The sequence below is a fragment of the Haliotis rufescens genome, unplaced genomic scaffold (assembly GCF_023055435.1).
Source record: "Haliotis rufescens isolate VD_foot unplaced genomic scaffold, xgHalRufe1.0.p SCAF_2, whole genome shotgun sequence".
Taxonomy (NCBI): domain Eukaryota; kingdom Metazoa; phylum Mollusca; class Gastropoda; order Lepetellida; family Haliotidae; genus Haliotis; species Haliotis rufescens.
The window spans coordinates 67,702,918-67,729,351 of record NW_025963890.1 but is presented as its reverse complement, the minus strand read 5'-3'; the positions used below and the strand labels follow the sequence as shown (position 1 = coordinate 67,729,351).

The 26,434-nt window shown below is 42.2% G+C and overlaps 2 protein-coding genes across 9 annotated transcripts in view; one reads left to right on the top strand and one right to left on the bottom strand.

Moving 5' to 3' along the window:
- The window catches only part of LOC124134605 (calcium homeostasis endoplasmic reticulum protein-like), a 59,647-nt gene extending 57,037 nt beyond the window's left edge, over window positions 1–2,610 (top strand). For all 7 annotated transcript variants that reach the window (XM_046499531.2, XM_046499530.2, XM_046499528.2 and 4 more), the window contains 2 exons: window positions 1,373–1,564; window positions 2,498–2,610. In XM_046499531.2, coding sequence (XP_046355487.2) covers window positions 1,373–1,564; window positions 2,498–2,526 — 221 coding nt within the window. In that variant the 3' untranslated portion in view covers window positions 2,527–2,610. The remainder of the gene's footprint in view (window positions 1–1,372; window positions 1,565–2,497) is intronic.
- Window positions 55–23,436, bottom strand: LOC124134607 (RAB7A-interacting MON1-CCZ1 complex subunit 1-like). Of its 2 annotated transcripts, none has more exons than XM_048400446.1 (7): window positions 23,335–23,436; window positions 19,205–19,326; window positions 16,584–16,677; window positions 13,107–13,159; window positions 11,986–12,117; window positions 9,641–9,755; window positions 55–189 (listed from the first exon to the last, which is right to left on the bottom strand). In XM_048400446.1, the coding sequence occupies exons 1-7, from the start codon at window positions 23,432–23,434 to the stop codon at window positions 167–169; spliced, it is 639 nt and encodes a 212-aa protein (XP_048256403.1). In that variant the 5' UTR covers window positions 23,435–23,436; the 3' UTR covers window positions 55–166. The 2 variants fall into 2 exon arrangements, with proteins under 2 accessions (XP_048256403.1, XP_048256402.1); XM_048400445.1 differs by lacking the exon at window positions 55–189 and adding an exon at window positions 4,690–8,850.
- Window positions 23,437–26,434: the final 2,998 nt, after the last annotated feature.

Below are 26,434 nucleotides of genomic sequence, written 5' to 3'. Positions count from 1 at the left end.
CACCGAAGTGGTAAACGTCTGAGACCTGCATCACTTCGGGCTTTCCTCCCACATTAAGCTGACACGCCGCGATATAACTGGAATAGTGTTAAACCCAACTCACTCACTCACTCACTCACTCCCATACTTGACAGAGACACAATAGTTAAACATCCTGCTTCCCCATTCAAGTCATCTGCTGGGTGTTTGCTGAAACAAGCAACATTCTCAAGACACAACAACATGACGTAAAGAGTGTTGTTAACGCTGTGTTCTGTGGATTTGTTTCTTTGTTTCTGATATCAAGTCAAACATTAATGTTCACTGATACCATTGCTAAGTGATATCATTGTGAGAAGATCGGGTTAGAAAAGATCTCCAGCAACCCATGCTTGCTGTAAAAGGCGACTATGCTTGTCGTAAGAGGCAACTAACGGGATCGGTTGATCGACTTGGTTGATGCATGTCATTGTATCCCGATTGCGTGAATCAATGGTCATGTTGTCAATCACTTGTCTGGTCTAGACCCAATAAGAAATCATATGACATGTGAAGATTAGAATAGGTCTTCAGCAACCCATGCCTGCCGTAAAAGGCGACTATGCTTGTCGTAAAAGGCAACTATGCTTGTCTTAAGAGGCGACTAATGGGATCGGGTGGTCAGGCTCGCTGAGTTAGTTGATGCATGTCATCATATGCCAATTGTGTGGATCGATGCTCATGATGTCAATCACTGGATTGTCTAGTCCAAATTCAATTATTTAAAGACCGCCCTTCATATAGCTTGAATATTGCTGAGTGAGGCACTAAACAACAAACAAACAAATAAAACGTTTTCAGCAACCCATTCTTGCCGGAAAACCCCCTGACTATGCTTATATTTACTATATTTACAGGCTGTCGTCATATAGCAGGAATATTTCTGAGTATGGCGTTAACCAACGAACAAACAAACAAAGCTTACTAGTCATGCTAGTCATTCCTTACTGATGGCAGTGCTACTGTTATCACTGCTTACTGATATCGTTGCTAACTGATATCATTGCTTACTGATATCATTGCTTACTGATTTCATTGCTTATTGAAATCATGAATTGCTGATACCATTGCTTACTGGCATCATTACTTACTGATATCATTGCTTCTTGGTACACACCCAAGTACCTAGGCGTGAAAAAGATCTTGTGACATGAGAGCAGATCCATAATGATATATACTACTCAAAAGAAGTTAAAGAACACTCAAATAATCCATATTACTATAGGTTTTCTGTTGCAGCATATATATATACACTCTAATACAGTATACAAAATTAAGGGAGTCCATGTTCTTTTCTTTTTTTGCTACACTGATGTATCTTCCATCTTATGATCAATATCATTTCCTTGTGTAGGCTGGGGCGGCAAAGGCCTGGGGGCTTCAGAACAGGGGATTGTGGACCCGATCGAGGCTGGAGATGTTCGAGACAGGCAGGACATGTTTAAGGGCATCGGCATTGACATGAAAGACCCCTTCGAGCAGTTCCGGAAAAACAAGAGTCAGGGCTTCATCCAGCGCATGAAGTCTCGGGACGAGATGAGAGAAGGTGAGACAGGATGATTGACATAAAGTCATGGAGTAGTAATTTGTTGTGGAACTTTTGGTTGCTGTAAAATATTAAGCATTTATTTCATTCATGTAAAATGTTTAAGAAGACCCTGTGTACAAGGTAGAGATGTTGATCAACGACTTAGCTGTGTGACCCATGAAGATCCCGGATAGAATAGGTCTTCAGCAACCCATGCTTGCCGTAAAAGGCGACTATGCTTGGCATAAGAGGCGACTAACGGGATCGGGTGGTCAGGCTCGCTGAGTTGGTTGATGCATGTCACCTTATCTCAATTGCGGGGATCGATCTCATGATGTCAATCACTGGATTTTCTGGTCCAGACTCGATTATATACAGACCGCCGTCATATAGCTTGAATATTGCTGAGCACAGCATTAAACAACAAACAAACAAACAAAACTTATCTGTGTATGTAATGAGGGCAAGGCCGTAGATTCGGAGCCAGTCATCACAAAGGTTCAGTTGATGTTGTCTTCATAGCCTGGCAAGCATTTTGCAAATTCTCTCAATGGCAATGTTCCAAATAGTTTTCACATTTAAAAACTTAATCGAGAAAATACTCTTCTTGCCTCAGAACAAGGCAATTAAAAAATAAAATTGAAAAAAAATTCATTTGTCCACAGACAATTAATTATAATTGGAAAACTCAATTAAAAAAATAATTAAAAATCATATTTGAATGCATGGACTATTGTGATTCCAGGGAACTGATTGCAAACATGGTTTTGAGAATATTTTATCTGTGAATGCAGATAGTCTAGCCAGAAAAAAGATCTCACAACATTTCAGAAATAAAATCAAAAGTTTGGACTTAACAGAACTAAGGTTTGGCAAACAATGTAAGCGATGTTACTGAAATGTTATCTATCCAGCCCAACTCACACACACGCACATTACTTTATGTTGTAGGTACAAAGAAGCCAAAGTCTGGAGACTGAAAAACTAACAAGTCTGTCATCACTGCATCATTCATTTTGTATATTTTCATGTCAGATACACTGGAAGAATAAATTTGTGAATAACATTGATAGACATTTCTTGTTTATTTGATGGCTCGAATAATGCATTCTCAATCTCATAAAAATCGTTTCTTAGTTCTCACTATTGCTAAACAAAGATCTGAGGACATCCCATAACGGGTCACATCAGAACGACCTGCCATCCGAACAATCAAAGCGTTGAAAGTGATCCTGGTCATGTCTTTTCTAATGATGCAACCTTGAAAAAATTAACATTCTGAATGACAGTTACGGGTTTTATGACGGAGTCCATACTGCCTAGGCCATCTATTAGCCATTCCAGAATGTTCATTTGTTCAGTTTCCACATGTTAAATTGAGAATTTGTCAAAATATGTTTCGAAGTGAAGTTGCCTTCTGATTTGCTAATGTCGACTTCCTGTCAGTCATTCCATTGGTTGGGCACTGTTGTTCTGACGTGACCTGTAATGGGATGCCCTCAGATATTTGTTTAGCAGTAGCAAGAACTAAGATCTGATTTTAATGAGATTGAATGTGATCTAAGGGTGGATTTATTGGATCTGGATCGTCAACAGTGCCTGATGATGAGTCAGTAGAATAGTAGATTGCAGTGACACAAGACACACATTAGGTCTTGATAGGACTCATCCCACAGTGTCAAACTGCTTCAGTGGAGTTGGAGTTGTAGACTGCAGTGACACAAGACACACATTAGGTCTTGATAGGACTCGTCCCACAGTGTCAAACTGCTTCAGTGGAATTGGAGTTGTAGATTGCAGTGACACAAGACACACATTAGGTCTTGATAGGACTCGTCCCACAGTGTCAAACTGCTTCAGTGGAGTTGGAGTTGTAGATTGCAGTGACACAAGACACACATTAGGTCTTGATAGGACTCGTCCCACAGTGTCAAACTGCTTCAGTGGAATTGGAGTTGTAGATTGCAGTGACACAAGACACACATTAGGTCTTGATAGGACTCGTCCCACAGTGTCAAACTGCTTCAGTGGAGTTGGCGTTGTAGATTGCAGTGACACAAGACACACATTAGGTCTTGATAGGACTCATCCCACAGTGTCAAACTGCTTCAGTTGAGTTGGCGTTGTAGATTGCAGTGACACAAGACACACATTAGGTCTTGATAGGACTCGTCCCACAGTGTCAAACTGCTTCAGTGGAGTTGGCGTTGTAGATTGCAGTGACACAAGACACACATTAGGTCTTGATAGGACTCGTCCCACAGTGTCAAACTGCTTCAGTGGAGTTGGCGTTGTAGATTGCAGTGACACAAGACACACATTAGGTCATGATAGGACTCGTCCCACAGTGTCAAACTGCTTCAGTGGAATTGGAGTTGTAGATTGCAGTGACACAATAGAGATATTAGGTCTTGATAGGACTCGTCCCACAGTGTCAAACTGCTTCAGTGGAGTTGGCGTTGTAGATTGCAGTGACACAATAGAGACATTGATAGGACTCGTCCCACAGTGTCAAACTGCTTCAGTGGAGTTGGCGTTGTAGATTGCAGTGACACAAGACACACATTAGGTCATGATAGGACTCGTCCCACAGTGTCAAACTGCTTCAGTGGAATTGGAGTTGTAGATTGCAGTGACACAATAGAGATATTAGGTCTTGATAGGACTCGTCCCACAGTGTCAAACTGCTTCAGTGGAGTTGGCGTTGTAGATTGCAGTGACACAATAGAGACATTGATAGGACTCGTCCCACAGTGTCAAACTGCTTCAGTGGAGTTGGCATTGTAGATTGCAGTTACACAATAGAGACATAAGGTCTTGATAGGACTCGTCCCACAGTGTCAAACTGCATCTGTAGAATGGTAGATTGCAATGACAAATGAGTCAAACAGTGTCGAGTAGTGCTACAAAGTGACCTATGCTCCTTGACAATGCTAAATGTTGAAGGCAATGCTTTGCTTTAAAAAAATGCACGTTCACTGATTTAAGGTACTTTGGTAGAAGCAGTCAATGACAGAAATGTAAATAGTTCTGTTTTGAGCATGATAAAAATATGATGAACTGATACAGAGATTATGAGGCCAGTTCCAACCTGATAGCCAGGTTGTTGACACACATACAAAGTAAAAATCAACAAAGTCAAGGCTGGCAATGAATCTTTATTTGAAAATAGTGAATACGCCACAACAGGCTTATCTAGAGCACACCACTACACACAAGCTCACAGCAGTTGTCGCTCGTACTTGATACTCTCACACAAAGACAGTACTGATCGGTACGGGCCTTCAGCTGGCAATCTTGCATTTCCCAATAGAATAAAACAACATTCGGAAGCAAAACTTACAGGTGAAACAACAATTATGCAAAATCCTCTCTAAACATTGGCTCCTTGTGCATAATGTCACCTCAGCCAGACAGCATGTATACAAGAAAGTACGGGAAAGTGATACTATCAATGAACAGGATAAAGCGTCACCAGTTCTTTACAGTAAACTCTAGGTTCCTCATCTCCCGGGCGTTGGACCGATATGCGATGTAGTTGCTGTTTTTATCAATGAAACAAACAACGACCTGCTTCCAGCAAGACATCGTCCTGAGGCAAGGGAGATAACTGACTGAAAGTCCAGTTTCCACCATTGCCGAATTAGGCTGGAATTTCTGGGCTCGATTGTAGTCATATCCCTTCTATGACCCTCCTACTGATCAATCAGATTCCAACTCTCATATCACTTGCATTTGCTTCAAACAAAATGACCGATAATCAAAATCTATATAGTCTTACGAGTCTTACTTCGCAAAATGCATCAAATCATGTGAGCACCTTGATTAAAAACATAAAAAGATCTGGAATGAATCTGTTGATGCCGAATTGGCGGTACACATGCTTTGCAAATCCTGCAGTCAACTGATTTCTGCACGGCAGCATATATGAACCGGATGTCGTTTTCGTTATGCCTTTTTGATTGGACTATGCATTGACTCGTTAGTCCAGCCAAAATATAACTCCATAATACGAGCCTAGTTCGGCAAGGGTGGAAACTGGACTTTCATAGTCAGTTAACTCCCTTGCTTCGGGAAGATGCCAGCAAGATGGAACTTCTCAATGAACACTCTGGTTATATCACACAAACGGCAATGTTTCTCGCTTGACAATATTCTCATGGAACGTTCAATAGAAATGTGGTATCGGCTCTCCACATTGCTTCAAAGTCAGGAAACGGCTGGGTTCACGTTATGTTCAGACACAGAGTGGAGCTCATTTGACTTCACTTACACACAGCCTCATTCATAAGCTGACATGTCACAACTACATTGCATAACAACCGTATGTATCCCCCGGCGATGGAGGAACACAGCCTGAAGTATTGACATGGAGGACAAAGGGCTTGCATCTCACCTATGTGTGTCTATCACTGACAGCTAGGTTGGCTGTACACAAGCAATGCTTTACATAGTGTATACTTTACTTTACTTGACTACACAATATGAAGACAGTTCGTAAAACATGTTCTACTAAACTAGTAAAGCAAAATTCAGAGATGGTGTTCAATGCCTCTTTCAACAGTATTTCAGTTATATCATGGCATCACCTTGGAGGAGAGACTTAAGGGATGCAGTGCTAAAACACAGGTAGGGTGGTGACAGACCATGGATCATACACAAGGTGACGAGGGGCGCACTACACAGACCCTGGGACAAGGGACTCCGAAATACGACGTTGCAGGTTTCCCAACAATAACCACCAAACCGATACACTCCACAATCGGGCTGTTCCATCCAGTCCATGAACTCTCACAGCAAACAAGATACATAGATCTCAATAAAGAAGATGTAATGAAACCCCATTTATCCAGAGAGACACCTTCTGGAGGATCACTGTTTGGAATGTATGTATAGACAAAGATCCATGCCCAGGATTTGTAATTCCATATGATTTCACTGGGAAGGGGTTCAAGGTAAACAGATCGCAATAAACAAGAAGGGTAGATCTCGCAATAAATGATACATAGATCTCACAATAACTACATCAGAAAAAACTACAATGAAACATCGAGGAATGTGTGAATGAAGTCTTGAACAAGTCTACCTCTATGTGCTGAGTATGAGGACTACACTAAACACAGGAATACACTGGACTACACAGAATCACAAAACATACAGAAAGTGGATGTCAGGAGCCCAAATCTTTCAGAATGACCTTCATGTTCCTGTTTGAATATTAGTGTACTGGATGTTTTGTTTGTTTGTTGTTTAACGCCGCACTCAGCAATATTCCAGCTATATGTTGGCGGTCTGTAATAAACGAGTCTGGACCAGACAATTCAGTGATGAATATCATGAGCATTGATCTACACCATTGGGATACGATGACATGCATCAACAAAATCAGAGAGCCTGACCACCCGATCTCATTAGTCGCTACTTAGGACAATGTGCACTGGATGAGAGACCCTAGTTTGGACGCCATGGTATTCAGAAAATCAGATGTTGATAAGTGAAGAAAGGTTCTGTCAAGACCATGCAGTTACAGGGTCTTTCAGAGGCTGTGTGCTCCATGGTTGCTGTCTGTGATGGTTGGTCGGTCTAGTTGTAGCACGGACACTGTGTAATTAGTGTAGGACCAGATTTATTTAAAACTTGGTATACGAATCAACTCTAAACATTTGAAAAGTGAAATAATTTAATAAATAAAAAATAGTGTATTTTTTGTCCCTCTTCCAAAAATAAGCCTAGATATGATTTTTAATGAGTGAGTGAGTGAGTGAGTTGGGTTTATTAATGCCACTTTGAACAGTATGCCAGTTATATCATGGCACATCGGGTTAATGTGATGCAGGTTTCAGATGTTGACCACTTTGGTGAAACCCACGAGCACGTTCTGATGCTGACTAACCTAGAAACATAATCAGGGAGAAACGGCATTCGAAACCACGATTATAGGTTTCTGGTTTCAAGGGATGGAACTATGCAAAGTAAATAGCGGCGTCTTAGATGTCTGGGTCGCTCGGGAGTTTCAATGAGAAGATGCTGTGGTTAGAGACAAATCAGTGAATCATTCTAAAAGACTTTGTCTCCTGAGAAGGGGTTATGGCAAGAATGGACGAAGCTTTGGACGAATTGTGTACCCATGTGCCCAAACAAACATTCCAAGGAAAAATCAAGCATGTTAGGACCTAAACCCATAAATTCTGGAAAATGTGTTGATAATGAAATACACAGTTCAACACAACTATAGCAATGACATTATATACTACTCAAAAGAAGTTAAGGAACAAAATTTTGACAAATTAACTATAGTCATATGAAAGATTCAAGCGTTCCTTCACTTCTTTTGAGTAATATATGTCATATTTGGTCTGTCTTAGCTTAAAACAGTATAGAGGGTACACATGAGCTGGACAGATTCAACAAATACAACTGCATTAGGATATTGTGTGCCAGTGAGATGCGTACAGGATCGTAGAGTCTTATATTAATACGCTACTATGATTTGAACTATGGGGGCATATGAATACCATTTTCATATCTAAATAATCTGTGTTAGTGTTAGGGCTACCCACAGCTCAATGTTAAGATTGTTAAACACGGCATTGAGCTGTGAAGGTAAAACTAGAGGCTGATATTGTGAGCATCGCTGCAAGCTGTCTGGGAAGGTGTGAGCGAGTTTTAAGGAGTGAGTTTTACATTGCGTTCAGCAATATTCCATCAATATCACGGCAGAGGATGCCAGCAAAGGGCTTCACACCCTGTAGGGAATGATGCCACACTGCCGCGGAGAGTTGGTCTTCAAGAACAAGTAAAATCCAAAGTCGTCAGCCATATTGGTCATCCGATCTCCTATCCAAGGTAGCAGTATGATAATGACATGGTACCCTGTACCAGATCAAATTCCAGTACTGTAATATAGTACTGTATTGTACTGCTGTCATCAGAATAGTATGAATCACAGGGATAAAGATTGCATGCCCTGATCAGCAATATAACAGTTCTTTGTCATAACAGAAAAAAACATGTAAAGCAGATTCTCTAGGATAATCCACAACTCTCAATGTCTCTGTCAAGGACTAGCAATGTTTAGTCGTCAAAGTATCGGAGAATCTGTTGGGCTCTGTCTGTGTTCCAGCCCGCGCCTTGTAGTGGCCCCTTTATTGCCTCGATGTAGGACTTGAGGAGCCGGGTGCCGGTGTCCTTCGCCTGGAAGTCGGCCATGCTCTCAAACCCCTCTTCCTTCTGTCCCTTGACAAACCAGTAACACATCTCCCCCGCATACATCAGCGCTAGAAGGTGGGTGTCGGAGTAGATTCCTGGAACAGACAGTGTCACTGTAGATACAAATGCTTTATATAGTGGTATGATCATGAACAGGGAAGAGTTATGCCCCTTGAAAGGTGGTGGTGAGGTGATATGGGGTTAATGTTAATGGGGTTAATGTAGTACTCTTGTGTTGGGGTTAATGTGATATGGGGTTTCTGTGTGTGTGGCTGCTTGTACTAGTCCGGAATGGTGCCGATTTATAGTGCTAGCCCACAGACATACCATGCCGCAGTTAAACATGTATACCCCACTCAGACACAGTATACTGACTCCGAGCCGACCAGTCCTTGTTTAGCCCCTAAATGCCGAGCACCAGACAGGGTAAAAACAAATACCATCTTTAAACGTCTTTTGGTACAATGCGGCCGGGGATTGAACCCCGGACCTTCTGCTCTCCGGGAGGATGCCCTTCCACTAGACCATGGGGCGGTCCCCTTTGAAAGGGTGTTAGGGGATGTTGTCAAGCATATGGCTGCATGGTGCGTGTCGGGAGCAATGTGATGTTTGGTTCAATGGTGAGATGCTTGTGAAAGTGTTTCACAATAACGCAGTTGCAGACATATTTTAACATTATCCATTCCTATCCAAAAGACAGAGCCATAGTGTTCAAACTGGAACTTAAGAAGATTGCAATAAAGCTTTGGTATGAACACTATGGCTCCGTTTTATTATGACCACTACAAAGAGGATGTACCTCTCTCCTACATACATCAGTGCCAGAAGGTGGGTGTACGATATTCTATGACTGGGAGTAGTTGTTGAGTAGGTAGCATCACATACCCGACTTCATGAGAGTGAAGGTGTCATCCTCATCTCTTCCTGAACACTGGTCAGCTGGGAGTGGTCGTCTGACCGCTAGCATCTCCTGCAGGTACGTCACGCCATCGCGTAGATTCTGTGTTGACAAGCAAAAGACATGACAGAAATACCCTGCTGAAACCTTGTTCTAGCAACATCTGGGCAGTCGGGTAGCCTAGCTGTCAAAAAGGTCGCTCATCATGCCAAAGATCCGGGTTCAATTCCTGACATGGGTACAATGTGTGAAGCCCATTTCTGGTGTCCCCTGCCGTGATATTGCTGGAATGTTGCTAAAAGCGGCATAAAACCATACTCTCTCAAACAACATCTGATGTATTCTGGGCATGCAGTCATCCCACTGGCGACATCCCACAGAGGACATCCCTGCCATGTCAGTCTGCTGACAGGATTAAACAATTTGGATAAGGCACCAGACCATAGTGGTTGTGGTTAGAATTCTAGCACAATATTAGGAAATCTAATGGCTGCTAATATGGGGTGTATGTGAAACAAATGAGCAAACATTCAGTTCCTTAGGGTCCGACCATTTAATATCTTGGATACCAGGGATTTCGTATGGTGACTAGATATTTCTTTAGCTACAGTCCTGAAACCAGATATTTTTGGAATTAAAACTATCAGCCTAAATTTTTCAAACGTATTTCTTTGTCTGAAACATCCAATCAAATTACTCTTAAATGAGAGATACTGTATGTTTATTCCGAGACAGGAGGGTGGAGATACACTACACTTGATAGTGGAGTTGTGACCCCCCAGCACCCTGACCCCCATTCTCATGTTAGCCTACCCCCTGCACCTCGACCCCCATCCCCATGTTGGCCTACCCCCTACACCCTGACCCATATTCTCATGTTGGCCTACCCCCTGCACACCCATCCCCATGTTGGCCTACCCCCCTGCACACCCCCATCCCCATGTTGGCCTACCCCCCTGCACCTCGACCCCCATCCCCATGTTGGCCTACCCCCTACACCCTGACCCATATTCTCATGTTGGCCTACCCCCCTGCACACCCCCATCCCCATGTTGGCCTACCCCCTACACCCTGACCCATATTCTCATGTTGGCCTACCCCCCTGCACACCTCCATTCCAATGTTGGCCTTCCCCCAGCACCTCGACCCCCATTCTCGTGTTGGCCTTCCCCCTGAACCCCCGGCCCCATTTCCATGTTGACCGACATCCCTGCACCCTGACCCATGTTCTTGTGTTGGCCTACCTTACTGCACCCCGATCCATATTCTCGTGTTGGCCTACCCCCCGCACCCCCATCCCCATACTCGTGTTGGCCTTTCCCCTGCACCCCCACCCTAATTCTGGTGTTGGCCCACCCCCTGCAACCCCACCCCAATTCTCGTGTTGGCTTACCCCCTGCACTCCGACCCCAATTCTCCTGTTGGCCTACCCCGCTGCCCCCCCATCCCCAATTCTTGTGTTGGCCTACTCTCCTGCCCCCCCAACCCCATTCTTGTGTTGGCCTACCCCCCTGCCCTCCCACCCCCATTCTTGTGTTGGCCTACCCCCCTGCACCCCCACCCCCATTCTTGTGTTGGCCTTCCCCGAACACCCCCACCCCCATTCTCGTGTTGGCCTACCCCCCTGCACCCCCACCCCCATTCTCGTGTTGGCCTACCCCCCTGCACCCCCACCCCCATTCTCGTGTTGGCCTACCCCCCTGCACCCCCACCCCCATTCTCGTGTTGGCCTACCCCCCTGCACCCCCACCCCCATTCTCGTGTTGGCCTTCCCCGAACACCCCCACCCCCATTCTCGTGTTGGCCTACCCCGAACACCCCCACCCCAATTCTCGTGTTGGCCTACCCCCGTGCATCCCCACCCCCATTCTCGTGTTGGCCTACCCCGAACACCCCCACCCCCATTCTCGTGTTGGCCTACCCCGTGCATCCCCACCCCCATTCTCGTGTTGGTCTTCCCCCTGCACCCCCACCCCCATTCTCGTGTTGGCCTACCCCCCTGCACCCCCACCCCCATTCTCGTGTTGGCCTTCCCCGAACACCCCCACCCCCATTCTCGTGTTGGCCTACCCCCGTGCATCCCCACCCCCATTCTCGTGTTGGCCTACCCCGAACACCCCCACCCCCATTCTCGTGTTGGCCTACCCCATGCATCCCCACCCCCATTCTCGTGTTGGCCTACCCCAAACACCCCCACCCCCATTCTCGTGTTGGCCTACCCCCGTGCATCCCCACCCCCATTCTCGTGTTGGTCTTCCCCCTGCACCCCCACCCCCATTCTCGTGTTGGCCTACCCCCCTGCACCCCCACCCCCATTCTCGTGTTGGCCTACCTGCTGGAAGTTGGTCTTGTTGCGACAGAGCCTGTCCGTGTCAGGCCACGTCTGGTGACAGTACATGTAGAACAGCGCCCCCTTCCGCCACAACACACACTCCATCAGCTCAACACCCAGGCTCTCCATTGGCTGAAACACAACACATTCTCCAATCAACACCCACACTTTCTTCATATGGACGCAAAGCTCTAGAAGAGCCGAAAAGCAATTTTGGACTGTATTAACTTCATGTGGGAGAAAATAATGAAAAATCATAAAGTTTTGTATAGTTATGTTATTTAAAAAAGAATGTCCAATGTTAAGCAGGAGATTTTTCAATCCTTGCCTAAATGGTGCACCATTTGTTTCTGCTAACTGAGTGGCACTATTTCTTCATAAATATAATTTTCATGAGAATTTTTCCATCCACATTGATCCCGACTGTATCTGAAACAATCTGAAACAATCTGAAATCATGTCTTCCCTGCCACATGCTGGCTGTGTACAAATCAAGTCTGTTGGGGAATACGGTTCATCTTCCTGAGGCAGGGGAGTTAACTGACTAGGAAAGTCCAGTTTCCATCCTTGACAAACTAGGCTGTAATTTCTGGGCTCGATCTTAGCGCCACCCGTGGCTATTATGAGTTATGTCCCTTCTATGTTCCTCCTTCTGACCAATCAGATTCCACCTCTCATATCATTTGCTTTTGCTTCAAACAAAATGGCTGCACCCAGTCAAGAAGATCTCATCCATAATCAAAATCTTTTTTGTAATATTGGGTCTTACAACAAGAAGTGCATCCAATCACGTGAGCACATGGATTAAAAATGTGAAATAAAATGGAAAAAAACGAGTTGGTGGTTCACCTGCTTTGCAAATCCTGTAATCGACTGAAGTCTGCACAGCAATTTACGAGCCATTTTGATTGGACTTTGTATAGACTCATTAGTCCAGTCAAGAAATAACTCCATAATTGCAGCCTAGTTTGGCAAGGGTGGAAACTGGACTTTTATAGTCAGTTAACTCCCTTGCCTCAGGAAGATGGTGGAAGTAATATTCAAGCAAAACAAAAACACTGAAGCACCCATAAAATACCGAGACTTGTGCCAGGTACTGCAGACACTCCTGTTGTACACACCTGGATGTTAGGAAACACCTCCTTGGCCAGATCCAGCAAACTGTCAAAGTATCCTGTAAAGAGAGGCATGGTTAATATCAACGCCATTTCTCGTCAAACCGGATACCAGTAAAGCAAATGTAAGGGTATCTTCCCAAAATAACAGCATGCCAAATCACTACAATTTAAAACAACAGAGCAGATCCAGTGGGGAGCCATTCCCCTGCCTGTTCCCGTTATCCCCAAGTGGACTGGTCTTACAACATACAAATACATACTAGTGTTATCCCAAGAATAACATTCGTTACATTTGACCACTTTCAATATGGCATTGTGTGTTCATAGCTTTTGGCCATGGGAGCCGTGCCAACTTGCACTTGTCAGAGGGGTACACAAAGTACACGATCTAGACTACCAGTTGTCGGACTTTCATTTTGTGGAAGCCTCGGTGGCTGAGTGGGTTAGATTACTGACTTTGTGTGCTGGCGATTAGGTGCCTCACTCTGGCATTGTGGGTTCGCATCCCGGATGGGACTCAACCACCTTACTCAGAAAGTGTTATCCCAAATATAACATTTGTTACAAATACATACTTGTTTGAACTAAGTGTAGTGATTTTAGCATGTAGTTGTTTTTGGATTCAACCAACGTTAGCTGTGCCACAAATTAAATTGTTGACATGTGTTCACTTAAAGGGGCACTGATCTAACGCAATTCCCCGGACTGGTTGCTGCCTTTGTTATTGTTTTTTTCCCCGTGAGTACCCGGATGATACGCAACGCAACTGAGCGTGACCAGAGACTGGGCTACCGTCTGCAAGGACAGCTAAATAAACTTGGAGGCTGGAGGCAATATTTGTTTTACGCATTTTTGCATAAACACTGATTGGTTAACTGTGATCTATAAAGATTTCGACAAAGGGCGCATGTTAATTAATTTCTTCAGCCTAAACAAACAGACAAAAAGAACAGCAGAGCTCATCGGATGTCGTCATTTGGAAATACCCAAGATGGTTATAGTTTAATACTAAAAAAAGTATCCATGCAGTGAAAGCATTTTGGGATTTCGGCTTGCGTCGATAATACGATTACTACTCCCTTGTTGTCATCCACGTTTTCTCATATAACCCTACACTTGTGTATTTGTCGTCATTCACTTGATGCTCAGTTAATGAATTTATTACAGGTACAATTAGTGGTAGCACCACTTAGATTACCTGACAAAGGTTCCCATTTGGCATTTATTGTGTATGGGGTAATTATTCAATCTAAATCCAGGTTTGAAGTGAGGTGAAATGTGTGTTATGTAATATGCACGTGGCAGCCCAGCAAGAGATGAATGATCAGTTGATTTTGTTGTTGTTGTAAATCAACGGATCGTTCCTAGTCATCAAAGTATTAACAGAAAATACGTTGATTGATTAATCACTGTTATCTTGCACAGTGGATATGTCAAGAGTGAGTGTTTACATGTCTAGGTTTACTAAAACAAAGGGAATACACTCATATCATGGCGTGAAGTGCCGATGTAAAAACAACATACTTTGTTCAAAGGGTTAACTGATAATACGTTGATTGATTGATCATTGTTATCTATCACTCAATGGATTTTTTAGGAACCGTGGACGTTATGAAAATAGTTGTCACGTGGGCTTTCTCAGCCGACCATTGAGACTTGGCACCTATGTGAAACACCTGAAACAATCCAAGTGATCAGTTGAGAAACGAACACGGGTTATAATATCCCGAAACGATATATATCTTTTAAAATATTTGATTGTTACTGAGACACGTGACATCGAATAAGTTTCTTTGTACAGCTGCAGACGAGTGGGATATTGTTCCTTTGTGTGGATATTCACGGATACATTCCTCGAACAAGGAAGCTGCCTAAAATTTATACACATAAATTTGGTAGGTTGTAATTATGATATTTGCATTTTGTTTTCCTTCATTTGAACCGATTCGTTCTTGTTTCTCTACGTCTTGGTTGGAAATTCTTCAATGCGCGATAGAGGTTGTTTTCACAGGTCTTTTCCTTTGTAAGCGTGTATATATTACCGTCAATTTGTAAAGTGTGATTCACTCAGGCAATTTATAAAATGTGTAATTATTTCAGTCATTTTGACTAAAAAATCTGTCCAGATTGATTAAGACAATCAAAAGGGCCTACAAACATCACAACAGATTATCAGGTAGGATTAGAAGCCAAACAACATAGAAATGTACTTTTCAACGTAACATTTTCAGTCTCTTGGTGATGACATTAAACATCAAAATGTTTGGAATTCGTTATCATAATAATACAGATGGAAATGTTTTTCAGTCACTTTGTAAAATAACTGAATATTTAGACGTTTAATAAATTTGTTACACATTTGACAGTAAAAAAATATACACACTATAAAAAAAGCAATGCTCAGGTGAAATATTTACTTTGTGTTGCAAGTCAAAATAGTGTAAACGAAAATCGCGAAAATTACCAAGCAAGTGACTTATCAAAACTTCGTCACCATTACCGATGCTACCCACAAAGATACCTACATTTCCTTATTATCTCGAAACTGTATTTCATTTTGTTGATCAATGTGACCGTACGCCCTTATTACTACCCATAAAAGTGACTAATGCGCTTACGAATGGCGCAGCAGAGGTCGCGAACTAGTCTAGATTTCTGCTATACATCCGGGTACTCACTGGGAAAAAACAATAACAAAGGCAACAACCAGTCCCGGGGAATTGCGTTAGATCAGTGCCCCTTTAAGCATGGACAAAGTGTTAGGAAAGTGGGGCGCACTTAAAATAGATTTAAAAAATGAATGAAATTAATTCGGGAAACAATTTGCATTTGTATACCAGAAATTAGTCAATAAATTGCTATTTTCTTAAAACATGTACCAAACGATTTAGTAAAATGTTTTTAAATACAAAAACATGATTAGTATGCTTAAAAAATGCAAGGTGCGCAATCCTGCACCTCACCTCTGGAGCCACTGTGCATGTTACTTGGATATAAAACCCAGTTGGTACTTGACAAATCACACTTGAATGCAATTCTTGAACTGTATTGAAATTTCACTTTCATTCCAATCCCACAAACATGGAATAAGACAACATAAATATTGTCTCGATGCCATAATGAAGTCAAGGTAATATCACTTTAGTGATGTAAGAAGAAATTACCGATGATCGTTAGGAACATTCATTACAAATTATACCTAAGTGTAGCCAATATGAAGAGTGAGTTGGGCTTAAGACCTCTTTGAATAGTATTCCAGTTATATATTACGGAGTGTCAGCTTCATGTGCAGGTCTCAGATGACATTTACCACTTTGGTGATACCCGCAAGCATGAGTATGACACTGACAGACCTAGAAACTAAATCGAGGCAAAGCGGGGTTCAACCGCACGATCATAGGTTTCTAGCGCAGACAGGGGATGCAGACAGCACATTAGACAGTGCTCCCAGTTCAGTGAGTGATCCTGCCTAACAGTTACCCAAGATCTTGGCTATCCTGGAGCTGGTGCTTGTCTCCGGGAAGTTCTCGTCCACCAGCTCATTCTCATGGATGAATGTGAAGTCCAGCAGGATCTGCAACCAACACGGCAATTACTCAAACGTTCTTGATCTACATGTAGATGTACTACATCGATTCTTCCCCCGTGGGGAGTCCAGGTTAGAACAGGTCCCCAGAAACCCTGCTGATCGTAGGAAGCGACTTAACGGATTGTGAAAAAAATTAGTTCAAATGTCATTGAACCTAAAACTGTCCTGACTGAACCAGACAGTCATGTACATTGTCTGTGGTGGGTGTGGCTGGGGGTTGGGAAAGGGGGGTGAAAGATCAGTTCTATGTCTATTGTATATACCCGGTAAGACCTGTGAAGATCCGGGTTGTAATAGGACTTCAGCAACCCATGCTTGTCGTAAAGGCGACAATGCTTGTCATAAAAGGTGACTAACGGGATCGGGTGGTCAGGCCCGCTGACTTGATTGATGCATGTATCCCAATTGCGTGGATAGATGCTCATGATGTCAAACACTGGATTGTCAGGTCCAGACTCGATTATCTACGGACCACCGTCATAAAGCTGAAACATTGATGAGTGTGACGTTAAACAACAACCAACAACAACTATATACCCCATGCCTTCTATACTTTTCCAGAACAGAATAGCAAAGTGCTATTAATGTAGACATATGAAATAAACTTGTACATAAACAATATCTGAAGCATGAATATGATGGCTTTTGGAATAAATATACCTTCAGATCTGTTCATTGTTTAATCACATGTTCAAACTTAACCATAACAGGGAAAAATCCATGTCACTTGTAACAAGGGAGATAACTCTACCAGGCATACTGTCTGAACCAACACTTTCCTTGATGAGACTGAGCTGGCAGAGGTTGATGGTGTAGCCAGGCGGTTCCAAAGTGACACCCTGTTAGTCTGGAAACCCCATTTTCCAGGCTGCTACTGCTGTCAACACCTACATTCAGCTGAAGGGACCCCACTATATAAAATGAGATTCCATAATCCAGAAATTCATTATTTTTGGTGATTTCACTGGGAACACTATTGTTCATTCTCTCATTGGTTATCCTTGATAAAAGGAAGATTTTGATTGAGGCATTCACTATTTTAGTGAAACCAAACAGGTAGGGAGGGTGCTCAAACACCAAGATTTATCATCACTGTGAATCTGGGATTCAAACCCACAATCAGCTGATACTGGCCTGCCTAAGGGACATAACTCTGCAAATTGATATTGAATACCTCAGACAATTTGGCAATGGCCACATTTATGCCCTTTATATATTCTGCCTTTTTCTCATGTTTGGCCTCCTGTTGCTGGCTTCATAACCTTTGCTATGTGATGATACTATGAGAGAGTTACTGGGCTATTTGGCCAATGCAGGCAGAGTTCATGCCACACTGGTGTTCACCCATCCCAGTGCCATCCATTCCCAGCAGGTCTAGAGACCACTTTATTCACAGTTCACCAGGAACATTTGAAGTGCAGTGACATTTTCAGCCATCACATATATGTAGAGTGTGGCACACAATCGACTGTGTAGAGTGGTCTGTTTCACGTGTAAGGACAACATGACAGCACTGTAATAACATTTCAGTGTTATGATACCATACATTGTTTAGAAATATCGCTCCATTTGGAAAAGCAGTTTCTGAGATGTAAGATTGTATTTTCACAACATCAAATGGCCAAAGTTCAGTGTAAAAGATGGTGCCTAAATGTAATCTTTTACACAAAATGCGACCTCGATCACTGAATTTTTGTTTTTTACAAAGCTACAAATATTTTAAACTCTAAATTTAAGAAATAAACTAAATTTGTCAATTCCATGAAAGAACCAAAGTCACATAAAGGTCACATATGGTCACATCTCATTGTTTCAACTCTGTAGCCCCATAAGTTTCTGAACAGAAATTTCCAAAAGATTTTCTGAATTTTAACCAATCTTGAAATATCTTTTTTTGTCATTTTAATGCCATGAGCAGATCTAGTTACAGGCACAACACTTCAGATGGTTGGGATAAAAAGTCCAAGATGGATGGACGGACGGACGGACGGACGGACGGACGGACAGACAAACAAAACCTTAGAGATTCCTGTAAAACCAAGCCCATGTATGGCTTGATTTCTTTGAAGATTTCTTGTGGAAAAGCTTGTTAAGAAACAGGGAAATTAGTTTGTAAATGGAATTACCTAAAAAAGTAATCATTTGAAAGTAACATAATTTTTGGTTCAGTTGACTTATATTAGATATGAATTGATAAAAAGGTCATGGTAATCTTGACTTCTGCAGGAAATGATTTTGTAACCATGGTAACTATCTGCCACGTTTCCTGTGAAACTACTGAAACATCCGTACAATGGAATCATGATGCGGCTATTGTGTGATTCATGGTCCCTGTTCAGAAGTGAGTGCAGGAAGAGTGTTGAGGCCCAGTTTGTTTTATAATGGACCAGTCAATTTTTGATGAGGTAAAGGGGGAGACTATTCATAATATTTAGACTCTTCTGAACAGTTCAAGTTCACGGCTGGATCAGCCCACAATTGTCTGTATAGAAATTTAGATTCAAGAACCAACCTGTGCATATTCCTGGAGGCAGTCTTTTGTAGTATCGGCAGTAACGGCTGTTGTCTCCGTACACTTCGTCAGCAGAACATCACAGCGGTGACGACATGTGTCAAGGCTACCCTTTCCCTCAGCTGCAAACAATACCATACACTAAGCCTTTTATCATCATCTGGTCTCATAAAGGGTCCAGTATAACCGAAACACTACAGATGTGTCCCCAACAACAAGGAACTAGACCTCGTTGTTTTGAGTGAGTCTGTTATTGATTTGACAACTCTTTGATCAGTACTTTGTTTGATCACAGCATATCAGTTTACTGTGGTTGGAAGTCAGAAACCTTAGATGTTTACCACTTTGGTGAAATCCACGAGCTTGGGTACTTTGAAGACCAATCAAGGGTGTTCATCTGGCAAATATGGGATTTGAACCCACAATCATTGGATCCTGGTAGGACTAAGGGATGTGACTCTGTTCTGTAGATCTTGGATGAGATGAGGTGAGTTTCCTGCACTCATATAGTACCTGTGGCTGTTTGTACTAGTTCAGACTATTGCCAGTATAATAGTGCTAGCCCACTGAGATACCATGCCACAGTTTACAATGGGTACCCAACTCAGACACAGTTTACCCAATCCAAGCCGACAAGTCTTTGTTTTAGCCCCTTAATGCCCAGCACCAAGCAGGGAAACAACAAGTACTATCCTTTAAGATCTTTTGACATGCATGGTATCAAGCCACCCATCTCCCATTCTCAGTTACTATCTATACTGAACAACAAAAGTTCCTGTGACGTTGAATAAGATTTAATGCAAAGTTATATTTTTTACCATAGTGTAACCTATTGTCATGTAGTGTAACCTATTGTCATGTAGTGTAACCTATTGTCATGTAGTGTAACCTATTGTCATGTGGTGTAACCTATTGTCTTGCAGTGTAACCTATTGTCCGGTAGTGTAACCTATTGTCATGAAGTGTAACCTATTGTCATACAGTGTAACCTATTGTTATGCAGTGTAACCTATTGTCATGTAGTGTAACCTATTGTCATGCAGTGTAACCTATTGTCATGTAGTGTAACCTATTGTCATGTAGTGTAACCTATTGTCATGTAGTGTAACCTATTGTCTTGCAGTGTAACCTATTGTCCTGTAGTGTAACCTATTGTCATGTAGTGTAACCTATTGTCTTGTAGTGTAACCTATTGTCACGTAGTGTAACCTATTGTCATGTAGTGTAACCTACTGTCATGTAGTTTAACCTATTGTCACGTAGTGTAACCTATTGTCATGTAGTGTAACCTATTGTCTTGTAGTGTAACCTTTTGTCTTGTAGTGTAACCTATTGTCACGTAGTGTAACCTATTGTCACGTAGTGTAACCTATTGTCACGTAGTGTAACCTATTGTCATGCAGTTTAACCTATTGTCATGTAGTGTAACCTATTGTCATGTAGTGTAACCTATTGTCATGTAGTGTAACCTATTGTCATGTAGTGTAACCTATTGTCACGTAGTGTAACCTATTGTCATGTAGTGTAACCTATTGTCACGTAGTGTAACCTATTGTCATGTAGTGTAACCTATTGTCACGTAGTGTAACCTATTGTCTTGTAGTGTAACCTTTTGTCTTGTAGTGTAACCTATTGTCACGTAGTGTAACCTATTGTCACGTAGTGTAACCTATTGTCATGCAGTTTAACCTATTGTCATGCAGTGTAACCTATTGTCATGCAGTGTAACCTATTGTCATGCAGTGTAACCTATTGTCACGTAGTGTAACCTATTGTCTTGCAGTGTAACCTATTGTCATGTAGTGTAACCTATGGTCATGCAGTTTAACCTATTTTCACGTAGTGTAACCTATTGTCTTGCAGTTTAACATGTTGTGAGAAAATTGTCTTGAGATGAGCATGTACAAACCAGTGCTGTTCAGATTGTATTTTTTCTCCACATTAATGTTTTTCAGGATCTACAGAATCCTTAAACAATTTAATAAAAACGCCTTGCCTTATGACCCAACTCTAAAAATGGGTTGTAATTGAAGACAAATATACTTTATTTGCCCCTACTCATGGTACACTGATAGAATCAATGCAATCTAACTCAGCATCTCCATGCAATTCCTGTTCCGCTCTAAGGATGTATGCATCCATGTTGTGAATGTTTACTGCACAGAGGTTCGGGGTTCGATCCCCGGCCGCGTCATACCAAAAGACGTTAAAAGATGGTACTTGTTGTTGCCCTGTCTGGTGCTCGGCATTAAGGGGCTAAAACTAGGACTGGTCGGCTCGGAGTCAGTATACTGTGTCTGAGTGAGGTATTCATGTTAAACTGCGGCATGGTATCTCAGTGTGCTAGCACTATAAATCGGCATCAGTCCGGACTAGTACAAGCAGCCACACACACACGTTCATGCACGTCGCTATATAAGTGCAATAATCTTGTAAGTGACATTAAACCCAATTTCACCTCACCTCACCTTATAATGAACCACAGCTATAATGCGCTAAAATTAGTGGTCCCTATGAGTTCTTATAACCATAGTTTATTGTATTTCAATAAGTTCCCCCATATGTTTCAAATGTTTCAAGTTAACATTGATCAAGATAACACAATTTATGGTAATTTCATTTCCATTGAAGCCCAGTATATGATAACCGTATTCTATGTATATAACTTCTTTCAGTAAGTTTTGAACATTCCAAAATAAAGAATAAAGTGTTCTTTATTAAGAAAATACATAGAAATCTTATTAATGTGTAATTTTTTATGATTCTTACTTGTAATGAAGTGTTCACAAGCTGTACTGGTAAGTGTGAGTGAGTGAGTGTTGTTTATGCCACTTTTGGCAATATCCCAGCAATATCATGACAGGGGACTTTAGAAATGGGCTTCACAAATTGTTCACATGTGGGGAATCGAGCCTGGGCCTTAAAATGAATACCCCACTCAGACACAGTAGACTGACTCCAAGCTGACCAGTCTTAATGCCGAGTGCCAGACAGGGTAACAACAAATACCATCTTTTAACGTGGTGAAAAGGTAGTGAGTGTGACTAATCCATTGACAGTAGCAGTAATCCCCTACTTCTAATTTCAACACTTCTTCTGGTGATAATGTATAGTCATTCACCATCATGACAGATAGTCATGAATTCCATAGAATCCAAGAGTTGTTCAAGCACTTGCCGCCATCTTTCAAAACTCTTGGGGAAATATACTGACAGTCATGCTTCTTATAAAGTTTTAAACTGTACAAGTTGGCAAATATATTAAAGATCGACATTTAATGAATGGAAAAACAAAAAACAAATATTCCATATTTTTGTCAAGAAATATAAACTGATTAACCCTATTGTTCCCTGATTTAATAAATGATGTAAATCTATGGCATTAATTGTGTTTGTGGATGCAGTTTAAGTTTCTGTTGCTAGGTTCTGTCCCTAAGAACTTGCCCACTCCTGTAATGCCTAAACAGAAGCATGCTTACGAGATTACCTAATTTGATCAGTTATACTGTTTGACTTTGGCAATTTCTGGATTGCACTAATGTGGAATAATGATATCATAAAATGAACAGTGACTCAAGTTTGAATGAAGAGGAAAATCATTTCAAATCAATATGGACTCCCTTGTGCCTGCCATGAAGCTCAAAGTTGGCAAAATCGGCAAAATTAGATAAGGGACGCCAGAGTGGAAAGTCCTAATTGAAAATCGCAGATCAGACGCTGTGGTCAAAATGAATTAATGGTATTAAACGCCGTGGTCGGAATCAATTATCAACACCAGCGGACAACAAACAACACCTAGTCGTCATAGCTTAATGGGAGGAATCCTTTGTCCATTCGACCTTATTATGATAAAATCCTCGCCATATTTCAACATAAAATATCACACTAAGATATTTTCATCAGAACACCATTTACCATGAGCCTTTCTTTGGCAATCGTATCACATAACACCTCCACAACACATAGCAATCGTGGTGTAATTCTTATTAGAAGGTGGGCGTGGTCACAGAAAAACAGCTGATGATGAGACCGATAACCTCGCTCAAACTACTAAATGTTGCGATTGTGGGCTTGTCTGAGAGACAAAGTTCCAGATGAAAGTATATACAGAAACAGTATTTGTTTACTTACCCGACTGTGGCGTTGGGCTCTTCAGTAATATGCTATTTAAGTTATTAGCAGCATCCAAAAGCGAGCGTATATGGAACGTCTCTTCTACGGGAGCCGCCATAGTATCGCTATTGGCCTTAACTGTAGTTACTTCCCTTCGTTGTGAATTGACTAACCTGAATAAGCACATCATCCGCTCAGAGAAGCTGATTGAGTTCTCCGACAGGCCTTTTATAAAAACAGCGTTTCATCCAAGCCACGTTCAGTTGGCAATTCTATAAATCAAATCGTGAAACTGTTTATATATTCCGGGTTTTGTGGTAATTCAAATAGGTTTAACCTTTATGTGACAAAATTAGCATTTCCGTTTATAGACATACTATGCATGCAAATGGATGTTGAAAGATTAGAACATAAAGATTCAATTTTTACCCTTTTTCGGACTTAAGCAGTTAATTGTGTTCCTTTCAAATTCCTGCTTCAAACATAGTACAAATATCATATCCAAGAAAAATCGAAATTCATGTAAGTATTATCAAACTGAGTGGGTGAGTGAGGGATTATTTGACAAAATCACCATCACTGTCTGTTTTTAGCAACTCTCTTCAGTTGCTATCATCGTAAATCGGATTCTCTGTATCTGACGCCATTATGCAATATAGAAGACCTGTGAAGATCCGGGGTAGAATAGGTCTTCAGCAACCCATGTTTACCGTAAAAGGTGAGGTGAGGTGAAATTGGGTTTAACGTCGAGTCCAAGATTATTGCACTTATATAGCGACGTGCATGCACGTGTATGTGTGTGTGTGGCTGCTTGTACTAGTCCAGACTGATGCCGATTTATAGTGCTAGCTCACTGAGATACCATGCCGCAGTTTAACATGAATACCTCACTCAGACACAGTATACTGACTCCGAGCCGACCAGTCCTTGTTTTAGCCCCTTAATGCCGAGCGCCAGACAGGGTAACAACAAGTACAATCTTTTAACGTCTTTTTGTATGACGCGGCCCGGGATCGAACCCTGGCACAGGCAGGGTGGCACAGGCAGGGGCCCCACAGGCAGCAGACATTGTCCACTTCTAATAGTGACACCCCATTCGTCACCACTCGCCCCTTTCCGTAGCCGCTATTCGGCTTGTCCCGGGAGTTGGTCACGAATGGGTGACACCCTCGAGCATGGCGCTTCATTAACATAGCTCTTGGTGAGTCTTGGATTCGAACCCAAGACAAGATGACCCTTGCAACTAAGGGATGCAATACACTCACATCCACTAACTGCTGCTCACTAACAATCCGTCGACTGGGGCTTACAACGTTGGGCAAGAGCTCCCGGGATCCCCGTGCATGGTGCGACCACATGACGTAACGTCGATAGGCGATGAACCCTCACCTTTTCGCTATCCACTAAGTTTATTAGTAAATCCAATCTAACAGGACGAAGCAGATATATCTTCACTGCTGTAGACTGCACACTGACTGACTGATTGTTGGAATGACATTTTAGCCTCTTAGAATCTTTCATCCAATAAACCGCCAGTCGATTTACCCCACACGCGTGACATGTGATAGATGAACCAATTGACGCTATGTCTTCTGAAATAGTATAGCTAGTAAATTAAAACTATCTTATCTCCCAGATTCATTTTATCTATCAATATCGAGTCCTATTCCACGTGTAACACTAACAGTAGAGCCGCCAGTCTTTTGAAGTCGTCATTAACCAGTCCGACCATACCAGACCATCTCAGTGGTATTGCAAACACTCGGAGAGTCAACTGAGGGAGCAGCATTGATCTGAGTGTTGACCAGTAGAGGCCTTCAGTCTTCCCGAGGCAAGGGATTCCACTGGGCTATAAAAGTCAGTTAACTCTCTTGCCTCGGGAAGATTAGACCTACCTGCTTGGCTGTTTCAAAGAGGGTGGCGACGTACAACGCCGTGAAACTTACATTCAAAAACCAAAGGTCAACCCGCTTCACGACATAACATCGATTTAAGAGGGGTGTTTTTTGGCAGCCGTCCGATTTTGAGACGCTGTTTGATTTTTCTATTTTATTTATTTCGCTGTGGAATGAATTGTGATTCAGACATGAATATACACCCTGCGTGTAATATGCAGGGTGGGAGGGAAATGAGTGTGTTTGTTTGTTTGCTGTTTAACTCCGCGCTCATCAATATTTCAGCTGTATGACGGCGGTCTGTGAATAATCAATTCTGGACCACACATTCCAGTGATTGACATCTTGAACATCGATCCACGCAAATGGGATACGATGACATGCATCAACCAAGTCAGCGAGCCTGACCACTCGTTCCTGTTAGTCGCCTCTTACAAGCATTGATTGAATGTGTGAGAGAGTTTAGTGTGTTGAGTTAAACTCCGCTTTGAAGAGTATTTCAATTATATCAGTTGAAGGTGTGTGGACATTAGTCACACAAAACTGTCCTGTTAAAGCTTTTTCAAAACAATGATTACAGGCCAGGTGTGTGACCCAAATGTATTTGCAAACATATGCATCAGCTCATTATATTATGATATCAATTTTGCTACTGAAAGGACACACACATAAAGGTTTCAAAATTACTCGCCGCACGATGTTACGCCATTCGTGACCAACTCGTGTTATTCCGGGACAAGCCGAATAGCTGGTTACGGAAAGGGGCGAGTGGTGACGAATGGATGTTTCGCATTATTTCAGAGAAACCATGATTATTACATATTTATATAAGAGCAAAGTCAAGACCTTTTCATTACCGGGCTGACAATTTCAAGGCTTTCTGAAACATGTGCACACCTTGGAGAAACGCATGAAGTGATTATGACTGCAGATGTCCGTGTTATTGAAACCTACGGGCAAAATGTCTGGTGCTGATTGTTCGGACGTATGCGTGAAGCTTGATTCACAACGCCTGCTATGTTGAAGGGAACAGTTGTCCAGCTCTGGACTATGCCGTATTTATACGCGGATTTGAGGCAACACGTGAGTTGGAATTAGCATTGTTTTGAACGTCGTAGACGCTTCCACTTGGGTGAAACCAACACGCACGGGAATGGTACTGACAAACTGAGGATCAGATTCGAACCCAAGACATCGAAAAACGTGCGTCGGCTATGCATCAT

Excerpts from the sequence above, each read along its gene's own strand:
- LOC124134607 (XM_048400445.1), bottom strand. The coding sequence starts at position 23,434 with ATGGCGGCTCCCGTAGAAGAGACGTTCCATATACGCTCGCTTTTGGAT. Across the intron at positions 16,678-19,204 it reads GCCTCCAGGAATATGCACAG|ATCCTGCTGGACTTCACATT; the intron begins GTTGGTTCTTGA and ends TGTTGGTTGCAG. Across the intron at positions 13,160-16,583 it reads CAGGATAGCCAAGATCTTGG|GATACTTTGACAGTTTGCTG; the intron begins GTAACTGTTAGG and ends CTCTCTTTACAG.